Source organism: Somniosus microcephalus, chromosome 13, assembly GCF_052327205.1.
Source record: "Somniosus microcephalus isolate GS21.2 chromosome 13, FLI_Smic_1.0, whole genome shotgun sequence".
Classification (NCBI taxonomy): domain Eukaryota; kingdom Metazoa; phylum Chordata; class Chondrichthyes; order Squaliformes; family Somniosidae; genus Somniosus; species Somniosus microcephalus.
Window position 1 is genome coordinate 85444456 of NC_140999.1, and position 22787 is coordinate 85467242.

General features: G+C 49.1%; 1 protein-coding gene across 1 annotated transcript in view; it reads right to left on the reverse strand.

Moving 5' to 3' along the window:
- LOC147108460 (synaptonemal complex protein 2-like) overlaps positions 1-22787 on the reverse strand; it is a 298366-nt gene that overhangs the window by 49458 nt on the left and 226121 nt on the right. The window contains exons 7-8 of the mRNA XM_086006041.1: positions 14027-14123; positions 11409-11581 (exon numbers count right to left, since the gene is read on the reverse strand). Coding sequence (XP_085862167.1) covers positions 11409-11581; positions 14027-14123 — 270 coding nt within the window. The remainder of the gene's footprint in view (positions 1-11408; positions 11582-14026; positions 14124-22787) is intronic.

Consider the following 22787-nt stretch of genomic DNA (forward strand, 5'->3'; position numbering starts at 1 on the left):
AAAGCAGGTCCAGCTTCTGGACAGGCTCGTTGCAGCACAGGCAGCCGAGTTAAAGCAGTCAGCCCTGGAGATCCAGGACAAGGCTCTAGCAGGGGAGAAGTTACTGGTAGCATTGCAGGCCCTGAGTCAGGAGAGGATGCATTTAACGGGAGAACATAAGGCCAAGTTGGAATACCTACAGTGCCAAGTCACCGAAGCCAAGGGTAATGAATTGAGGTTGTGGGAAAAGAACGTCCGCCTAGTGTGGTAAACCACTGTTTTTATTCCTGTTTGTCCTGTTTGTATTCCACTGTGTACATGCCTGGACATGCCTCGGCTGACTCCTCCCACAGGTCCTAGTATAAAAGTGACTGCTCCCCAGCCCTTTGTATCCTGGACCGGTCGACCACGCGAGGCAGACCTCCATTCTGTTGTTAATAAAAGCCTTTAGTTACTCTTCTAACTCTCAGTCTTTTATGAGTAATTGATAGCGCATCACCTAGCAAGGCAAGTTAGGGAACAGGAGGAGAAAGTAAGAGGTAAAGGCAGCTTACAAGCTAGCGAGCGAACAGGGGTTTGAAGAGGCAGATCATGGTCCCTGCAAGGAGCAGATAGAAAATCTGAGCCTGGCCCTGAGGAAGGCAAAAGGCATGGTGTGCCTTATAAGCCCGAAGGCAGGACAGGCGGATTTTATGGGGAACGAGGGGAGTACAGTTCAAACATCACTGGTAGTGCCCAGGGACGACCCGGTTGAGGAACAGGAGGTCTCACGACCACCACCCGTAGCGCCAGGTTTCAGCGAGGTCTGGCAGCAAGGGGGCGTGGAGTCAGAGGTGGGAGCGGAGGTGGAGCAACCCCCGCCAGAGAGGTCGGAGCCGGGACCGATGTGCCCAGCCTGGCATCGGAGGTTCGGCCCACCCGTCAACGGCGACGATGAGGGACCCCTCCAAATCCAGTTCGTATTATCTTATAGCACCCAACAGCTTAGGGCTATGGTGAGTCATATCCCAAAGCTCTCCGAAAAGGGGGACCCCTCGATCCACTTCAGGAAGGTAGAGCAGGCAGCCAGCGTCAATGACTGCGATGGCGCTGAGCAGGCCAAAATGCTGCTATTCTCCCTGGAGAGTAGGCTCCTCCAATCCGTCTCTGACAAGTGTAAAAAGGGGCAGTGCAGATATGAGGAGCTCAGGGATGAAGTTCTGGAGGCCATGGGGATGAATGAGGGAAGTCCTTTCTCCCGTGTGGAGAAGACGGTCCAGCTCACAGGGGAAACCCCGCAGGCTTTCGCGGACAGGTTATGGCCGGTGTACCAGAGTGCCTGTCCGGGGACACCTAACCGGGCGTTCCTGAACGGGGATCCACTGGCCCATTGGCTCCGCTGCCTGGTAGCAAACAGCTTGCCACAGGTCCGGGCCAAGGCGGAAGTCTGGTTCGAACCCAAGAATCCCCAGACCACCGAGCTCACGGTGATCAGACAGTTGACCCTAGCCTATAAGAACAGTAGGGGAACCGATGCACACCCACCCAAGGGGAAGGTGCATGAGGTAAAACCCGGACAGGGTAGGAAAGAGTGGCATCAGGAAGGGAATAACCCCCCCAACACAAAGACGAATTGTTACGGGTGTGGGAAGGATGGTCACTGGCGGAAGGAGTGCAAAAACCCTTGGAAAGACAACAAGGGAAAGAATTCCACAGCCCCAGCCCAAAAGGCGGAGGCAGGAATCCCTCCCGCCGCGGTCGAGTCATTTTTGCACACCATGAGGTCCTTATTGACTGGCCACGGGAGAGTAGCAGCCGCTACCGGTGCTCTGACCCCGTCAGCCCCATCCAACCCACAGCCCTGACTAGAGCCAGCGCAGCCTGTTTACCTGTGTTCCCTTTGGTACGATGAATGGAAAAGACCGCTCGTGGAGATGGAGGTAGAAAAGGTGACGGGGACCTATCTGTTGGATATGGGGGCACCATGCACCATGGTCCATTCAGCTAACCCCACCACCTCGCCGCTATCTAACGGGGTCCCATACAGTCTGTCAGGATTCACAGGCAAAGAACAGACCAGCTCGTTTTCCATCTCGCTCGCCATTCGTTTAGGACCTCTCTGCTCCAAGTGGACCTGTGTCCTAATGAAATGGGAAGTGGAGGGTGGAAGAGGGGTCCTGGGAGCCGACTTTATTGTAGGCCACGGGATCCTGGTAGATTTAAGAAATCATTGCCTATGGGGGGCAAGTAAAGGAAAGGACGGCGAGGTAGTAGTAATCCCAGGAAAAGAAGGGAAGGGGACCCTATGCACCATGAAGCCCAAAGAGGGTTATAACCTTGAGCTCATGGTCAGTAACATCCCAACAGAGTTCCAGGCATTTGTGCAGACCCACCTGGCCACATTTGCCACACACAAACACGACTGCGGGAGGGTCAACGGGTTTGAGGTCAGCGTAGACGGGGACCCCATGGCCCGACCACAAAAACAGTATAACTTCCCCAGGGAAGCGGAGCCAGACATGGAAGCAGCCATGTCCTCCTTAGTACAGCAGGGAGTTCTGAGACCGATAGCCACCCACGTAAACTCTCCACTGTGGCCGGTTAGAAAGCCGGACAATTCCTGGAGGGCTACGGTGGACTATCGGGTGCTCAATAGTAACATCTCAGCCTGTGCACCCACGGTAGCAGCAGTTGCCGACCTGATAGGAAGTATCCCAGCATCCGCTACCACTTTCACGGTGCTGGATATTTCCAATGGGTTTTGGTCCATCCATTTGAGGAGGGAGGACCAGTATAAGTTTGCCTTTATGTTTAAAGGGCAACAGTACACGTGGAACTGCTTGCCTCAGGACTTCCACAACAGCCCCAGCATTTTCCATCAGTGCATGGCAAACAGTTTAAAGGATTTCAGTCAGCCCAGACAGTTGGTACAATATGTGGATGACCTGCTCCTGTTCACTGATTCGAGAGAGGAGCATGGCCCACGATTGGCTGAATTGCTGGAGCTGCTCGGGCAGAAGGGTTTTAAAGTAAACCCCAAGAAAGCGCAGATCGGCCAGCAGGAGGTGAAATTCCTGGGCCTGACCATACGCGCTGGAGAAAGGGCCATAGATAAGGCTAGGAGAGAAGCGGTACAAGAGTTACCGGTCTCCAACACAGTCACGGGTGTGAGGTCTTTTCTAGGGCTAACCAGGTACTGTAGAGACTTCATTGAAGATTTTGCAGCCACAGCAGCCCCTCTGCTCCGACTCCTACACAAGGGAGTGGAGTGGGCTTGGGATGAGGGTTGCCAGGCAGCGTTTGTCAGGCTCAAGAAGGACTTGCAGACCGCACCAGCTATAGGGGCCATAGATGGGGAGAAAGAGTTTTTCCTGCAGGTAGCAGCCAGTGGGGACAGCCTGAGTGCTGTGTTGCTCCAAGAGCGGCATGGCCGGCTGAGGCCGGTGGTCTACTCCTCCAGGATACGCACGGATGTGGAGAGGAGCTACTCCATCTCTGAGAGGCATCTTTTAGCCACACATTGGGCTGTGAAAAGATCGCTGATCTTCACAGGAACCTCTCCCATCACCCTCCTCATCCATCACACACCCACCCAGGTGCTCCTGGATGGGAGGATTAAGGATGGGACAGTGAGCAGCGTCCGCATTGCTCGCTGGACCCTGCTCCTCTCACAGATGGACCTCAAGGTGAAAGGTCTCTGCAAGCCAAAGCTCGCAGCCAACCTGGTATATCCTGGAACAGCCCACCGGTGTTCCATTGAAGGGGTTTGGGAAGTGGACATAGGTTTACGGGCTGGGATACACCCCACAGGCCGCGAGATCTATGTGGACGGCTCCAGCACGGTATCTGCTGGCGAGCGACTCACGGGGTGTGGAGTTTATGACCCAGCGGCAAACATTGCCCTGGCAATTAAGCTCCCCAGCACCATGAGCGCCCAACAGGCTGAACTGTCCGCGGTAGTGTACGTCGTTACACACCCCGAAATTTTCCCCACCCCATATACGATATGCTCGGACAGTATGTTCACGTGCAATTCGTGTACGGAGTACCTGGACATCTGATCCCGCCGCGGATACACCTCCGCCGACGGGAGACCCCTCACAGTGAAACCCTTGCTGGAAAAGATCCTAGCCGCAGTGGGGGAGGAAGGGGAAGTTTTCATCCACAAGGTGAAGGCCCATTCCTCCACAGAACCCCGCAGCCAAGGCAACCAGCAGGCTGACATGCTCGCCAAGGAGGGTGCCCGCACAGGCACTTTCTGGGACCCGTATGGGTCCAGACCCATGGCGGCAGTCAGAGGTAGCGACGGGACCCAAGGGAGTGCAGGGGTAGCTTTAGCCCCGGACCTTAAGACGGTCCAAGCCCAAGACCCTGTCCTCAAGGCGGTCCTCAGTGCAGTAACTGAGGGAAAAGGGGTAGAGGGTCCGTATGGTACAGCAACCCTCTCCACCAAAGAGGGCATGCTGTTCCGGGGGGAACAGTGGGTTGTGCCACAGCAGCACTGGAGGGAATTCCTTCAACTGGCCCATGAGGGTCCAGGAGCGGGACACCCCGGGCCTGAGACCACCTGGCAACGGGTGGAACAGGCGGGATGGTGGCCAGGACTCAGGGAAGATGTCCGCGAGTTCTGCGCCGGCTGTCTGGTGTGCACTGCTAATAACCCTGACCCCCACAAAAGGAAGGTACCTATGGGACACATCAGGAGGGTAGAGGGACCATGGCAGTCGATACAGGTCGACTACATCGGGCCCCTGCCCACCGCCCAGGGAGGCTATAAGTACTGCCTAGTCCTGGTAGATGTGTTCACGAAATGGGTAGAGGCCTTCCCCTGTAGAACAGCCACAGCTCTGGGTACTGCGAAGATCCTGGTCCGGGAAGTATTCTCGCGGTGGGGGCTACCACACTATGTGGAGTCCGACCAAGAGAGTCACTTCACCGGACAGGTGATGCAGAATACCCTTATGCTGCTAGGCATCGAGGGGAAGTGGCACGTGGCCCACAACGCACTGTCATCAGGGATTGTGGAATGAATGAATAGGACCCTAAAGGAAATGTTGAGGAAGGAGACAGTGGACTCGCCTCGAAAACGAGCCACGGTCCTACCGTTGGTTCTGATGGGGATCCGGGCCAGCCAGTCGAAAAGCACGGGGTACTCACCGTACGAGCTGATGACTGGCAGGGTTATGCGGACCCCCACCTATGTACTAGCCCCGGTGCTCACGGAGGGTCAGCTCAGAGAGGTAAACAGGGACAGGTTCGCCCAAAACCTCTTTGAGCACCTTAAACAGGTCCACGAGCAGGCGGCTGGGAACATGGGAAAGCAGTATCGGAGTAACCGATTGCTGTTGGAACCCCGAAAGCACCACGTGTGGGAGGTAGGAGATCAGGTCACGGTGAGGAACTATGCCCGAGTAGGGAGTCTGGAATCATTGTACATGGGGCCCGACAGCATTGTAGACAAAGCCAGCCCCATGGTATATGCCATTAAGATGCCTCGGCGCACCAAATGGTTCCATATTAATCAGTGTAAACTGTTTAAGCTCAAAAAGAGAAAACAGCCAGTTGGGGTAGGGCCCGAGGATAGAAATCCTCAGCCTGCAGCGGGAGCAAGTTCACAGACTGCACAGGCAGGCGCTGTGGCTTGCTTAAGGGGAGGGGCCATCCCGCCCACCGATTGGGACACTCCCCCACTCTTCTGGGCTCCAGATGAGGAGGGACCCGAGGGCGAAGACCCCGCCCCTAACCCAGGTGTAGAGGAAGAGGGACCTGAGGTCGAAGACCCCGCCCCGGACCCAGTTTTGGGACCTGGGGGCGGAGACTCTCAGCCTACAGCAACAGGCTGCAAAGAGTTACCTGCCCCTAGCCCAGGTTCGGGAGAGGTAAAGCCTGAGGAAAACGATCCCCAGCCAGCAGCAGTGGTGAGCCCACAGACCGCACCGGAGGGGGCAGCGGTTCGGGCTAAAGGCCCACCAGCCAAGAAAACCCCACCCGCCAAAGTCCTCAGTAGGTCCCCACGGACGCCCCAGCCAAGGAAACCGTGGTCACCAGCTCCCCATTTTAAAGGGACAGCCTCCCGAGTTAGGGGGAAGTCCAAGGACAGAGGTTCCCAGCCGACAGCCACAGGTGGCGAGGGACCGATAGTGCAGGACAGTGCGGCCACGCCGAAGGGAGCGGTGTGCCGCAGTCCAAACAGAGATTAACCTGGCCGCCCGGAGACGGGCGGCGGATGTACATAGTTTAGGTAACATAATGTTGTACTGTTAAGTTTGGGTGTTTTAGTGAAGTTTAAATAAGGTGATAGGTAGTTTTATACTGGAATAGTATTGTTAAGAATGTGTATTTGAGTCGAGGTCGCAAGACTCGAGTATGCTTCACCCAAGCCAGAGAATCTCCTCGGGACCTGGCTATATGCTCTTGTGTCTCTTTGCAGAAAGAGGATTTCAGAATGAAGGGGGGCGTACTGCTACTCGCCCTGCTAGGGATGAGCGTTGGAAAGCGAGGCGACGTGGAGGACTCTCACATCTACAGGTGCTCGGGAGAAAAGGCTCCAGTGGTGACTGCAGGGAGCAGCGAACAAGGCACGAAGGAGCCCACCATCTACGCCCATGAGGGAAGATGGCCCAGGTGGTTGGGGTCCAACTCCACCCGGTACTCCAGCCAGACCGGGTTCACCTACGGGGAGGCCTCCCTCCCCTGCCCCAGCGTATAAGTTGTGGCCTCACGGGTCAGGGTCACTGAGGGGAAAAGCGTGTGCCTAACATGTAAAGGACAGATTCCCCTGGGAAGGTGGTGGTGGCTCAGAAAGCTGAGCACGGACATGGGGGATCGTACAGCCGACTGGGAGCGGATGGGAAACGACACCCACCGAACGGTCACTGGGACCCAAGAAGGGACTAGTGTATGTTGGGATAAGTGGTGGGAGTCGGAACAGGGAATCTATGTCTGTATGTGGGGGTCGAAAAGGGGCCTGCCCTACAGACATATCTATCATCTTCTCCGCATCATGGCAGGATAAGAGGAAGGGGATAGAATGGGATTCCCACCTACACACCTGCATAGTCCCACGTTATCCAGCCCCAGTTAAAGCCACTGAGCTAGTGGCGCGCGCCCGAAAGCCCCTGCCCAGGACGCAGGCAGCAAGGACACACAGGGATGGGTGCCCCAGCACCACCAAGGGACCAGGGAATGGGCTGATATTGGTGCCTATGGACCAGATACTATACCAGGGGGTACACTACGCATTAGCCTCCGTGATTTTAAATCTCACCGAGGTACACTTACCGGAGTGGTGTCCCAAAGAGACAGAGCAGCTATACCAGGCCCTGTTATAGGACATGTTCAAGACGTTTTATGAGTTCGATTTCGACAATGTCGACAAAACCGAACTGTACACCACACACCGCGAGTACTTTGGTAATGCAGGAAGACAAAGAAGGGGTGTATGGAATGATGTTTTTACTGCGTTTAACACTGGGTCCTCTGTCATCAACAGTCTGGATGACATAGAGCTGCAGACCCAGATAAATGGTTTAAAAACACAGTTAAGGAAGATATTGATGGACGAGAACAAAGTAGTGGGCTCGGAGTTGCATGAGGGCCAGGCCATGATGGTCCATTTAAAAGAGATAATAGCCGAGCTTGAGAAGCACGCAAAGACTGTAAATGCCCTCATAAGGGAGGACAGAAATGCTTCTGACCAGACTGCGCAGAACGAGGTGTGCGTGCTATACGGGGCATGGTTGCTGGGCGAGGGCCGCAGTAATCTGAAGGATTTAAAACAGGGTTTAGACCCCTCCTGGATCAGCAACAAACACCTCGCAGCCCTCCATCCGTTTGAGAATGCATTAAGCCCGTGCCAACTCCGGCTAGCTTCCGAGGCCTACCCAGTCCCAGTGGATTGTGGGCGGTCCAACCACACCATCATGGGATTAGTAGTAAGGATGCCGGTCATGGGTAGGACAGCCCGACCCGCACCGGTATACAGGGTTGAGAACATTGGGAGTCATTCAAGGGGGTGCACACATTTGCTTCACAGCGGTCCCACCTTACATCATAAAGTGGGAGCACGCTATGACAGGTACTGACCTCTCGGAGTGCCGGAGCCAGGGAGCACACATAATCCTGTGTCCCCAGCACTTGAACACCTATTCAAAACCACAGTGCAGGTTTAAAGCTGTTGGCGCAAAACCTATAAATTGTACCATGGCGGCAATGGCACAAGGCCATGTCCCCCCACATGTAGCATATATAGGAGGTGGGACATGTTGTGTCACCACAGGCGCGCCCCACTACCAGCATGGACAGCATAGCTGGTGTCCGGTAAGTGACAGCAGTTTCTGCTTTAAACCCGAGGCAGAAGTTCAAGTGGCCCAGGAACGAATTGTCCCCATTCCTGAACCCTCCACTGTTCACCTCACTGTAAAAGGAGAATTTTACCAACCTGCAGAAGTATGTAGCGTGTTTCGGCTACAAAATACCCCCTCTCCCAGAACACCTTACCAAAATACTCAAAGCCGTTATAGTCTCGCAGAAACATTTCTACACGTTAGAGCAGAAAATGGCAGAGATAGGGGCTAAAGTATTGGACATTGTGATTCTACCCTGGTGGGACATTTTCAATAACAGAGGTCCCTTCGTGGATCAGACTGGCTTCCCACATTCTCGTGGTTTGCCAGCTGGGGATAGTGTTGTACCTAGTCTGCACTCAGTGCAAGGGAAAAGGTCAAATACTAGAATTCCGAAACCAGAGGACCTGGAAAGGAACATTATGTGAAGGTGGAGGGAGATACACCTGTTTGAGTTTTTTTGTATTTCTGATTAAAGATTGTTTTGTGTTTGGTGTTTTTAATAAAGATTTTCAAACGTGTTGCTAATAAAGATGTATGTGTACCAAGTGGTGCAGGGGTGTCGGACCCCCTCCACGCTTGGATGTGTGTAAAAGACTGTAATTATTCTATGTATACTTATGTACACCACATTTTTGCGGAATGGGAAGTGCATGTGTCGTGGGTATATCAGATAGGTAATTACAGGGGAAGGTTGACTATGGAGGGTCGGAAATTTTGCTCACCCTATCAGGATGATACTTAAAGCAAGTTTAGTAGCAACAGGGGGGAGTGTAAGTGCAGGGTTCTCAAAATCCCCGCACTCCCCAAATTGTGGATCAAGGGACCCTGTTTTGGACAAGTTATTAAAAACAGGGTACCCAAAATGGCTTCTGTAACCTCGTGACCAAAACCGACAGGATTTTTAAAGCAAGGCTCTGCAGACAAGCAGGCCCGGAGACAAAACTTAAAATGCAGGAATCTGTGAAAAGGACTCTCTGGAGCCGGCCAGACAAAGTAAACACAGAATACACATTCATTCGACTTGAAATAGATCAAGCCAGAATGGGCCTAGAATCGAGGCCATTAGGTTTCTGCATATTTAATCGGTAACATCTCACAGTAGCCATCAAGTCAGGATGGGGACAATCAAGTCTTATCCATGACAAACAACCAAGACATCGGGGCCATTAGACCCAGAGACAACCACTCCACAAGTCGTTAAAATAAATGGCTGTAATCATTTAAACAAGCCCGCCAAAAGTTAAACAATGGACTGACCTGATTTGGTGCGCAGATAAGGAGTTGAAGAATGGGTATATTTGTAGGCCCATCAGTGACAGTCGCTCTCTTGCTCCTGCTCTCATCGTTTGGCTTTTGGCCTGCTGCTGCTCGTACTCGCGCCCTGGCCTCGTGGCGGGCTCTCTTTTTGCTCCCCGCGCCACTCAACAACCAAGGACGCCCATTACACTGGGAGGAGAACGAGACCCGAGTTCAAAAGCACACAGGACACACAGGCCACAAACGGGCAGACGAGACGAGACGAGACGAAGAAGAAGGTAAACCGGTAAAGGCAGAGAAGGGCAGCGAAAGACGCATTAGGAAAACCCAAACGCCTAGTTATAAGCTGGCGTTTGGTGAATAAGTTGGCGTTGCATGCATGGACAGTGCGAATAAGCTGGCGTTCGAAGAGTGGGTGGCAGCGCCGTGACGAATAAACTAGCGTTCGAAGCATGGGTAGTAAAATCTTTTAAACGATAAAAACTCCAGTTGTAGCCTAACCAGCGCTTTATAAAGGTTCAGCATAACTTCTCTACTTTTATACTCAATAGCTCTATTTATGAAGCCCAAAATCCCATATGCTTTGCTAACCACTCTCTCAATATGTCCCACCGCCTTCAGGGACCTATGCACATTAACTCCCAGGTCCTTCTGTCCTTCCACACTCTTTAAAACTGTGCCATTAAGTGTATATTGCCTCGCCCTGTTCCTTCTGCCAAAATGCATCACCTCACACTTCTCTGTATTAAATTCCATCTGCCACTTGTCTGCCCATTCTGCCAACCTTTTTATGTCCTGTTATCATAACTACTTTCAATTAAACATGTGTAAAATCTAGGGTATTAAATAAAATGATACAATTCGATAACTTGTATTAAGCAGAGAACATATATGCAGAAAATGTTCAAAAATGTAGGTACTGAAGTAGAAAATAACAGAGCAAGGTACGGTTTGTAAACTTTCAGGCCAATTTCCTTACAGCAGAAGTTGCTATTTATTTCCTCCACAAATGAATCTTTGTTTGGTGCAATGCAGCTGAATATTTAGGGGGTGAAATTGGGTGCCTTTGCGCCTCCTGTTAGCGCCCCCCTGGGGGCGCTAATGGGGCGCAAATGGCTTTGCAACCAGGCACAGTGCTGATATCGACTCCCGCCATGTTCAGCGGGAGTTTTGCGGCAGCACTATGGCGTTGCGCCCCGATCTCCTTCGCCTGGAGATGGTAACGTCATCGCCGTCCGCATCGTCCCGGAAGCGCCCAGGACCCGAAATTGACTTCCGCCCCCTGCAGCAGCGCCGGTCAAAAACACCGACAGCTGCAGGAGGCATGCATCGGGCGGCCAGTCGCTTCGGGGGCGATGATTAAAGGCAAAGTGGCCGAGTTAGGTGGGAAAAAAAAACTTACCTTTCCTGTTCTAGTTTTTTTCGCGGGTTCCTGCCCACGATCAATCAGCCCAGCACTCGGCTTGAGTGCCGGGCTGGTTGCACGGGATCGTGGCTGCATTGGTGGTCCAGGTAGGTACTTTTTAAATTGCAGAGCCTGCAGCGATGGCCCTTCCCTTTAATGAGAGAAGGAGTCTTTGAACGCGGCAGCGCTGCACAACCTGGGTGCAGCACTGCTGAAGTCTCCGCCCCACTCTCCAACGTTAGCGCCCTAAGAAGGAAGTGGAGCGCATGATTTAGCGCTTGATTTAGTGCTCCACTTCCCTCTTGGGGCGCTAAAACTCAATATCGCGGTCGGCGGTGCTAATTAGCACCGGGTGCTAAAGTTAGCGCCCAGGCGATGTTTGCGCCCCATAATGGTCGATACTGAATTTTTCCCCCTTAAGTTCTACTTTCCTCCTGCACCTTAGAGTTCCTTTCTTCTAAAAGCTTCTTAGTTGCACTCTCTCCAGGGGGGTTTAGGTGAACAGAGTTTCCTGGTTCTGCTTCCTCCAATCTAACTTTAAACGTATTGCTTCTTCCTGATGAGTTTTTCATTTCCAGAGGTGGTTTCACTCTGCTTTTTCTTGCTGCTGTTGCTAATAATAAATTTAAAAGTTAGTTTGCACCATGTAAAGTACAAAATAATTACTGCAGTTCAGCTCAAGAACTCTTGAAAAATTAATTGTTGCATTAAATATATTGGCCCAGAAATTCGGGTCTCCACGGCTGAGTACGCGCTGGGTACTCACGTGTGGGCCCGATGGAAGTGCTGGTTTCCTGCATGCACTGCGCATGCATGGGAAACCGGCACTTCCGTTCCTCTGAACGAAGGGGTTCAGAGTTCGAACGCGTGCGCGGGGGAGTCTGCGCGTGCGCTTTGAACTTACGTTTTTTTTACAGGTTTCTCCGGGAGGGTAAGTCTTTAGAATTTAGTAATGTAAAAAGCAGGCGTAAGGCCTGCTTTTTACAAGGTAAGTGGTGAATTAATTAAAATTAAAACATTTTTTCCACAGGTTTATTATTTTTAAATACATTAAAGCAAGGTAAGTTTATTTTTAGCCCCGTTAGAATATAAAATTATTTTTTTCAAAAATTGAAATTATTGTTTAAAATAGTTATTTAATGTAATTTATAGTTTTTTTAAAAAGTGTGATTAAAAAAAAAAATTATTTGAAGGTTTACTGCTATTTTGGGGCCGTAGTATTTATAAGTTTTGACAGGTCTTCCTGTCAATACTTATGAATGGAGCATTCCCTGCTCCGATTGGCTGCCCATGGCCCACGTGATCCCAGGGGACGCATCGAACTAACTGCGCCCCTGGGACACGCAAGCACTGCGCGCCGGCAGCTGGGCCAGGCCCCGGATCGGAATTCCACGGGGCCCTACAGCTCAACTGCCGGCGCGCAAGGTAAGTGCAGGTCGGGGGCTTACACCCGCGGGAAGTCCCCGACCCGAATTTCTGGGCCAATCTGTTGGGCGCATAAATCTAAAGAGCACAGTGAAAAATACTTTTAACACAACTGCAGATAGTAGCACCAATATTCTCGGCTAGAATGGAGATGATTGGGTAATTCCCCCGTCAATCACTGCTGTAAGTGACTGGGATTGATTTTACGCATATCATTTGCTTTATGTAACTATCCTCCACTCACTGAAATTTTCTGGAGAAACCACCCTGCTTTTTCTGCAGTTTCGGTCATGAGTTCCGTTTGCTCCAGTTCGTAGAGACTCTAAAGACTCAATAAATAGACTTTGTTTTCTGTAAAATAGACTGTTTCTTGTAAATCCTGCCACAAGTCCACCCCGCCTCCAACTCACTGGTTGACACAATGTCACTCACTGGCTGACAGTGCCACACAGGAACAGCAAGATGATGATAAAAGAGGCACACTGAGGTATCACAGACTTCAAAGTGTCTTAAAGGGATTGCATGATTGTGATCCTCCCCACTGGCTGCTTGGACAACTCCAATGGTCTGTGCAGGAATCAGTGATAATGAGCAATGAATGTTCTCTCTCACTGATGAGGGCCAGGGAAGGATGGTACTAAGCTAAGAAGAACTGAAACACCATCGGAGATTTGCATTCCATTTGCAAGATCACCAGATGGATCAGTGACTTTAGGCATAGAACTCACCTGCCCTTCTAACTGATCCTAACTAAAAAAGGTGCAAAACTTAATTTAACAATTTAAAGGTACAGCAAAAGCTTTAAAAAAAAATCAGAATCAAAATCAGATTTGATTAAAAAAATAATTGAAATAATAAAAAGCAAAAAAATGCTCCTATTCTACATCACCAAAAACAGACAATGCTAGAAACACTCAGCAGGTAAGTCAGCATCTGTGGCCAGAACAGAATGGTACAGATAGGTTAACATTTCAGCCAAACCCTTCATCAGAACTGGAAATCATGAAAGATAAACAGCATTTAAAAAGCAACAGAACAAAGGGAAGAAGAAAATTGTAGACATAAAATAAAGAGGGATACGTAGAGTGATCTGTGTACTGCTTAAAAGGGAAACAGAAGATGGGTAAATGCTGAAGTGATAATCAAATGAGATGATAGGAAGAAGCATAATAAAAGATATATAAAACATAAACAAGACACAGAAAACATGTGAATAGCTGAGGCGGTGGGGTGTAATGTAGGTGTGAAGTAGAAACATCAAAAGCTCCAGGAGCCTGACAAAAGGCCCACAGCAGGAGTGCACATGGCGTTCCGACAAAGAGTCCCCACGTCAAGTGTTCAGCTGCCCACTCACACACCCATCCCACATTACCAACATCCACTGCCATGTTCACTGAAGTGTTAACTTGTCTGTTCAGATGCTAATGAGCTGGTGTGTGTTTCCAGCATTTCCTGTTTTTGTTTACTGCTGAAACAATTAAGACTGCTTCATCTGGAAAGGACAATTTTAAACCTGAATTCATTTTCGTGTTTATCTCACGTTCTTATCAAGGTGCAAGAACTTTCAGAACCTCAAGGATAAGGCCTTTATTTTCCAAATGATTTTGCCAATAAAATTTAGTACTGAACTTACAATTTGCTACAGCTGACATACAAGGACTCTTTGTGGCCAGCCTTTCTATACCAGTTACAACCATTGATACTTCTGACGTCTTCTGTGGAAAAAGTGTCTGAAATGAAAAAGCACATAATTTTAATTCAAACCAATTTCTCAAACTGTTTAAATTCTAAAACTACCCTAGACACATTACAACAGTGACTACACTCCAAAAGTACTTCATTAGCTGTAAAGCACTTTGAGATGTCCGGTGGTCGTGAAAGGCGCTATATAAATGCAAGTCTTTCTTTCTTTCTTTAGACTTGAACACTGAGCCTGGCCTGCTTTACATGTAAGCTGCAGGTGAGAGCTATGCTTGTGTTTGGCAGCTTGTCTACTGGGGCGCTAAATCACGACCTGCTGCAGGCAGGTGTTACAGCATTTGCCACCAAAGCAAGTGAAGAACCTGCAGGAGTTTTGGTGACTGGTTTTCCAGCAGCGGTGGCAGTGGTAAGGCACCTTTAGGTCTGTTGAAATCAAATTGAGTCACTGCAGCAGCGGAGCGAATTCCTATTCCCTGGACGAGATAGCCAAGATACTTGACAGGAAGTCCCACTCATGCTCATGCTAGCAGCTTAGTTCTGAGAACATCAGGGTGGTCTGCACAGAGTGATTTTAAACAGAATGCACTTAAACGGAGTGTTAAACTTGGTAATTTGGAGAGAGTGGGAGTCTCTGGTAAGTACTGGGTGAGTATTAGCTGTAAAAAGTGAAATTAAGTTTAACATTTTGAATTTAACTTAGAACTTTAAAAAGTGTAGTTAACAGAAATTGCCTGTCAGTGGCAGTTAATAACTGTCAGCTGTAAATGTTTGTCTAATTAATATAAGTAAATAATCATTTGAATAAAAACTTTAACGAATTAAATTAATTCAGGTTATCAATAAGCAAATAAGAGATGGCGGGGCAGGCTATGTGTCAGGACTGTAGTATGTGGGAGATTGTGGACAGCGAGACTTTTTAAAATTATATTCGTTCATGGGATGTGGGTATCCCATGAACGATGCGAGGTTTGGACCTAGAGGAAGACAACGCGCACAGCACAGAGCCACTTCAGACCATGAGGAGGAGGAGGAGGAGGAAGAAGGTGATGTGGGCAATGCACCACCAGCGGCGCACATTGCTGGCCGCGATGTCCTATTTCCTTTTCAAAGTTACTCTTAAATCTGCTTCCACCACCTTTAAGGCAGTGCGTTCCATATAACAACAACTCGTTGCGTTAAAAAAAAATCTCACCTACCCTCTGCTCTTTTGCCAATTACCTTAAATCTGTGTTGTCTGGTTTCTGACCCACCTGCCAGTGGAAACCGTTTCTCCATATTTATTCATTCAAAACCCCTCAATTTTGAAACCTCTATTAAATATCCCCTTAACCTTCTCTGCTGTAAGGAGAACAATCCCAGCTTCTCTAGTCTCTCCACATAACTGAAGTCCCTCATCCCTGGTACCATTTTGGTAAATCTCCTCTGCACTCTCCAAGGCTTTGACATCCGTCCTAAAGTGTGGAAAATATATATTTTTTTAATTTGTTCATGGGATGTGGGCATCGCTGGCAAGTCCAGCATTTATTGCCCATTCCTGGTTGCCCTTGAAGGTGGTGGTGAACTGCCTTCTTGAAAGATTGCAGTCCGTGTGGTGAAGGTATTCCCACAGTGCTGTTGGGGAGCAGTTCCAAGATTTTGACCCAGCGACGATGAAGCAACAGCGATATACTTCTAAGTCAGGATGGTGTGTGACTTTGAGGGGAACTTGGAGGTGGTGGTGTTCCCATGTGCCTGCTGCCCTTGTCCTTCTAGGTGGTAGGGATCGTGGGTTTGGAAGGTGCTGCCGAAGAAGCCTTGGCGAGTTGCTGCAATGCATCTTGTAGATGGAACATCCCCACCGACACCTGGGAATCCCTGGCCCAAGACCGCACAAAGTGGAGAAGCATCCGGGAAGGCGCCGAACACCTCGCGTCTCTTCGCTGGGAGCAAGCGGAAGCCAAGCGCAAGAGTGCATGTCAACCCAAGCACCCTGCCCCTTCAACCACCATTTGCCCCAGCTGTGACAGAGACTGTAGGTCCCGCATTGGACTCATCAGTCACCTGCGAACTTATTTTTAATGTGGAAGCAAGTCATCTTCGGTTCTGAGGGACTGCCTAAGAAGAAAAGAGATGGTACATGCTGCAGCCACGATACGCCGGTGGTGGAGGGAATGAATATTTAAGGTGGTGGATGGGGTGCCAATCAAGTGGGCTGTTTTGTCCTGGATGGTGTCGAGCTTCTTGAGTGTTGTTGGACCTGCACTCATCCAGGCAAGTGGAGAGTATTCCATCACACGCCTTGTAGAAGGTGAAATGCTTTGGGGAGTCAGAAAGTGAGACATTCGCTGCAGAACACCCAGCCTCTGACCTGCTCTTGTTGCCACAGTATTTATGTGGCTGGTCCAGTTAAGCTTCTGGTCAATGGTGACCCCCAGCATGTTGATGGTGGGGGATTTGGCGATGGTAATGTCGTTGAATGTCAAGGGGCGGTGGTTAGACTCTCGCTTGTTGGAGATAGTCATTGCCTGGTACTTCTGTGGTGCGAATGTTACCTGCCACTTATCAGCCCAAGCCTGAATGTCGTCCAGTTCCTGTTGCATGTGGGCGTCGACTATTTCATTAGCTGATGAGTTGCGAATGGCACTGAACACTACAGTCATCAGCTAACATCCCCATTTCTGACCTTATGTTGGAGGGAAGGTCATAGATGAAGCCACTGAAGATGGTTGGGCCTAGGAGCTCCTGCAGCGATGTCCTGGAGCTGAGATGATTGACCTCCAACCACCATCTTCCTTTGTGCTAGGTATGATGTAAAGAAAATAGCCATATTCCAAGAGATACACCATCCTATGAATGGAATTTTGACTATTAAAACATGAAAACTGGGTTTAAAAATCTAAAAGCCTCAACGACACAGGCTGCAAACAGAACACAGGCTTTTGAGAAGATCAGTTGTTAACACTAGCTGTAAACACCATACAAGCTTTTGAAATGGGAATTGGTTGTTAATACTAAGACAATGGCCCTATTGAAGTAAAGGGTTGGAGGTTCCTCTATGTCTGAACATTGGAACCAACACAATAGCAATGCCCAAGTAAAGTGTTAAGAACTGACACTTTGAACAGAAACACAGAATATTAAAAAACCATGTGCCTTTGATAAAAGTAACATCAAATGAAAGACAGGAAACATAAGTCAGTAATATAACCAACTAAGATGGCTAGGAAAACAAACACCCTGGTTGAAGTGGTTTTGATTTACACATTGTAAAAGGTACACAACAGAACGCTTTGAAAATATAACTTCAATAGATAACACCAAGCAATCACATGGTTTTTGTGTTGAACTTGGAACACATAGGAGTCGCAACGTCTGTTAATAACCAGTTAAGCCAATATTTTGAATTGAAGGCCTTCATAAGAATGGCATCAAATAGATACATGAGTTATAACCATTTTTTATGATACGCTTTGAACACCTAAACAACAGAGGATTCTGAGTTGGCAGCTGAAATGACAGTAAGAATAGAAAAGAATTCCATAAAGAATGACTAGAGGTAATTGGCTTACATCAGCAGAAAACTTCAAAGAATAAACCACTAAAAAAAGTATAAAAATAGAGCTTTTTCAGATGGAAAGTCAGAAGTTGCTGGAAAGGGCAAGCGATTCTCAACTTCAGAGGCAGTCTCTAAGTTTTTAACTCTTTGGGTCTCGGATCAAAAAGGTATTATTTGATTTTGGTGGATATTCTGGATTAGAAATAATAAGAAATGTACGAAGTTAAGATTTGAGAATACGGATCTCTGAGAATAAGAAATGTAAGCTATTGGTATTTTGAACTGTTAAAGTCATGATTGACTCATCAGCTGTTAACTGTATGTCAGCTCTTAAATAAATCTATATATTTTTAGAATTGTCTCATAGTATTTCTGTATCAAAGTCGCGAACTCAAATTCTGTACACTTTTTTTGTGGGGGGGTGGTGGGTTTCCGGACCCTCATAATATCCGGAAGGTTACAGTCTAGTTAAACTTATTAAAAGTGCTACCTGGAGGACGGTAATATCTTCAGGTCGTTCCTTTCCTTTTAAGAAGAGATGGTCTGAACCTTTAGACCCAATTAAGCATCTTATAGAATTTGGTATCTCTAACTTTAGTTGAAGTTGAACATCTGGGCAATACACCTAATCTGGGGTAGCCCGAAAAGGGCTAGGACTAGTAATTATCCCATCAGTGACTCCAACCAGTGGACAGTTTTCCCCCCGATTCCCCACTGACTTCACTTACTAGGGCTCCTTGACTTGGTCAAATGCTGCCTTGATATCGAGGGCAGTCACTCTCCACTCCCCTCTGGAATTCAGCTCCTTTGTCCATGTTTGGACCAAGGCTGTAATGAGGTCTGGAGCCAAGTAGTCCTGGCGGAACCCAAACTGGGTTATTGGTGAGTAAGTGCCGCTTGATAGCACTGTCAACGACACCTTCCATCACATTGCTGATGATTGTGAGTAGACTGATAATTGGCCGGATTGGATTTGTCCTGCTTTTTGTGGGCCGTTTTCCACATTGTCGGATAGATGCCAGTGTTGTAGCTGTACTAGAACAGCTTGGCTGGAGGCGCGGCTAGTTCTGGAGTACAAGTCTTCAGCACGGCAGCTGGGATGTTGTCGGGGCCCATAGTCTTTGCTGTATCCAGTGCGTTCAGCCGTTTCTTGATCACGTAGAGTGAATCAAATTGGCTGAACACTGGCTTCTGTGATGGTGGGGATCTCAGGAGGAGGCTGATGTGGATCATCCACTCGGCATGTCTGTCTGAAGATGGTTGCAAACGCTTCAGCCTTGTCTTTTGCACTCACGTGCTGGGCTCCACCATCATTGAGGATGGGGATATTCATGGAGCTTCCTCCTCCCATTAGTTGTTTAATGGTCCACCAGCATTCATGACTGGATGCGGCAGGACTGCAGAGCCTTGATCTAATCTGTTGATTGTGGAATCGCTTAGCCCTGTCTATAGCATGCTGCTTCCGCTTTTCAGAGTGCATGTAGTCCTGTGTTGCAGCTTCCCCAGGTTGACTCCTCATTTTTAGGTATGCCTGGTACTGCTCCTGACATGCTCTTCTACACTCCTTTATTGAACCAGGGTTGGTCCCCTGGCTTGATGGTAATGGTAGAGTGAGGAATATGCCGGGCCATGAGGTTACAGATTGTGGTGGAATACAACTCTGCTGCTGCTGGCCCACAGAGCCTCATGGATGCACAGTACTCCAACTGGGGCCTAACCAGTGATTTATTAAGATTTTCTTTTGTACTCTTTGGGCTAGAAATTCAACTGTTGAGTGCCACTCCGTAGCGCCATGAAATGGTGATAAAAATGGCGGCCACTGCTGTTTCACCAGCTGGTGGTGGTTCCCACGGTGGCCGCCATAGTGCTCTCCCCCTTTGTGCTGCCGGAATCTGGCAGCATCCGGGGGGGGGGGGAAAAAGGCGGTGTGGTGACGTGAATCAGCGTGCAACGCCGAATTCAGCGCTGGGTCCTAAGCATGCCAGGTTAACCTGGAGAGCAAGCAGGCTGACAGTGGTGATGACTGCAGCTCTTAAAGGGACACACATCATTCAGGTAAGTTTGAATTTAAGGGTATGGACTTCAAAATTTTTTTTTATTGAAGTGGTGGCTTACTGCAATAGATGTAAAAAAAATGTAGTGTAGGGAGTGCTGCTGGATGCTTGCAAGGGCTTTGATGGTAAATGAAGCCTTTGAGAAGACAGAACATGCTGCAAATACTCTGCAGGTCATGCAACATCCGTGGAGAGAGAAACCAAGATCACATCTCAGGTCAACACGCTACCTGATCAACTGATTATTTCCAGCATTTTATGCTGTCACTTTCCTCCGCTTCTGCGTCTTCCTCTTCACATTTACAGCATCCGCTTGCAGAGGGATCAGTCAGAAGGATGCAACCCAGACAGCCCCTTTGTGGCCGGGATGGAATCCTCCGCCTGCAGTCCCACTGGCTGGGCAGGCTGCATTTCTTGGGTATGTGAATTGAGGAAGGCACAAGGGTGTAGTTGTGCTGATGGGAGGGAGGAAGGCACAAGGGTGTAGTTGTGCTGATGGGAGGGTGGGTAAGCAAGAGCTACATGCCTGAAGGAGGATAACGTACAAGGATACCTGCATCAGATCGGACCTGGGAGCAGCGAGGCCGAGTATAAAACCGGCAGTGAGGTAAGGCCCGACCAGATCGGACCTGGGAGCAGCGAGGCCGAGTATAAAACCGGCAGTGAGGTAAGGCCCGACCAGATCGGACCTGGGAGCAGCGAGGCCGAGTATAAAACTGGCAGTGAGGTAAGGCTTACCAACTCAGCAGCGGGGAGAGAGGTAAAAAGTAATCAGAGTGTGATGTCACCAGGAAGCAGGTAAGTGATTGGTTGGTGAGTATTTCTATTTTTTTTAAACTTTAACTCTGGTTTATACTTCCTGAGGTCTTTCTGGTGTAGCGGGGACTGTTGGTAAACCATACAAGCGCCCTAGTGTATATCTTTAATTGGTGGTATTGAATTAATTTAAATTAATTAAAGGGTAACTCATGTCAGGACAGCCCAGCCCCGTGTTATGCTCCTCTTGCTCTATGTGGGAATTCAGGGACGCTGCCTGTGTCCCTGACGACCATGTGTGCCAGAAATGTATCCAGCTGCAGCTACTAGTGGACCGCATTGCGGCGCTGGAGCTGCGGATGGATGAGTTTTGGAGCATTCACGATGCTGAGAGGGTCGTGCATAACACATTTAGTGAGTTGGTCACACCGCAGGTAAGGGCTGCACAGGCAGAAGGGAAATGGGTGACCATCAGGCAGAGCAGTAGAGGCAGGCAGGTAGTGCAGGGGACCCCTGTGGCCATCCCCCTCTCAAATAGGTATACCGATTTGGATACTGTTGAGGGGGATGACTTACCAGAGGAAGGCAGCAGCAACCAACTTCCTGGCACCAGGGGTGCTTCTGCTGCTCAGGAAGGGAGGAAAAAGAGTGGGAGAGCAATAGTGGTAGGGGATTCTATCGTAAGGGGAACAGATAGGCGTTTCTGTGGCCGTAGGCGTGACTCCAGGATGGTTTGTTGCCTCCCTGGTGCCAGGGTCAAGGATGTCACTGAACGGCTGCAGGGCATTCTGAAGGGGGAGGGTGAGCAGTCAGAGGTCGTGGTTCACATTGGGACCAATGACATGGGTAGGAAGAAGGATGAGGTCCTGCAGCAAGAATTTAGGGAGCTAGGTAGCAGATTAAAGAGCAGGACCTCAAGGGTTGTAATCTCTGGATTACTCCCGGTGCCACGTGCTAGTGAGTATAGGAGTAGGAGGATAGAGCAGATGAATGTGTGGCTAAAGAGTTGGTGCAGGAGGGAGGGCTTTAGTTTCCTGGATCACTGGGCCTGCTTCTGGGGATGGATGGACTTGTACAAGTCGGACAAGTTGCACCTGAACCAGAACGGGACAAATATCCTTGCAGGGAGGTTTGCTAGCACTGTTCGGGGGGGTTTAAACTAACTTGGCAGGGGGATGGGATACAGAGTGGAGCTATAATAGGGGGTGATGTACAGCCAAATATAGAAGAAAAAACAATTCAGACTGGAAGGCAGAGCAAATATGTAACGGCACAAGGGAGTAGGGCAAGGCTGAATGGCATTTATTTTAATGCAAGGAGCCTTACGAATAAGGTGGATGAACTGAAGTTGTTGATGAACACATGGGAGTAAAATATTGTTGCTATCACGGAGACATGGTTGAGGGAGGGGCAAGACTGGCAGCTCAATATTCCGGGGTATAGAATCTTCAGGCGAGACAGAGCGGGGTGTAAAAGAGAAGGGGGTGTCGCAATATTAATTAAGGGGTCAATTACTGCTGTAAGGAGGGATGATATATTAACAGGTTCCTCTAATGAGGCCATATGGGTTGAACTTAAAAACAAAAAGGGGGCTAGCACTTTGCTGGGAGTGTACTATAGGCCCGCAAACAGCCAAAGGGAGATAGAGGAACAGATATGTAGGCAAACCGCAGAGAAGTGTGCAAATAATAAGGTAATAATAGTGGGGGATTTCAACTTCCCCAATATTAACTGGGATAGTCAGAGTGTGAAAGGCTTAGAGGGTGCAGAATTCTTAAAGGGCATCAAGGAGAGCTTTTTGAGCCAGCATGTAGAAAGTCCTACAAGAGAGGGGGCGGTACTAGACCTAATTCTAGGGAATGTGGCCGGGCAAGTGGTAGAAGTGTTAGTAGGTGAGCACTTTGGTGACAGTGACCATAATTCGGTGAGATTTAAGGTAGTCATGGAAAAGGACAAGGATGGACCGGAAATAAAGGTTCTAAATTGGGGGAAGGCCGATTTTAATATAAGGCAGGATCTGGCCAATGTGGACTGGGATCAACTACTTGAAGGAAAATCCACATCGGAGCAATGGGAGTCTTTCAGAAAGGAAATTGAGAGAGTACAATGGCAACATGTTCCCGTAAAGCTCAAGGGTGGGACCAACAAGCCCAGGGAACCTTGGATGTCAAGGGATATACGAGAATGGATTAGGAAAAAAAGGGGGGCTTTTGGCAGGTACAAAGGACTAAAGACAGAGGAAGTCCTAGAGGAGTATAAAAAGTGCAGGGGGATACTTAAAAAAGAAATTAGGAGAGCGAGGAGGGGCCATGAAATAACACTGGCGAGCAAAATAAATGAAACTCCTA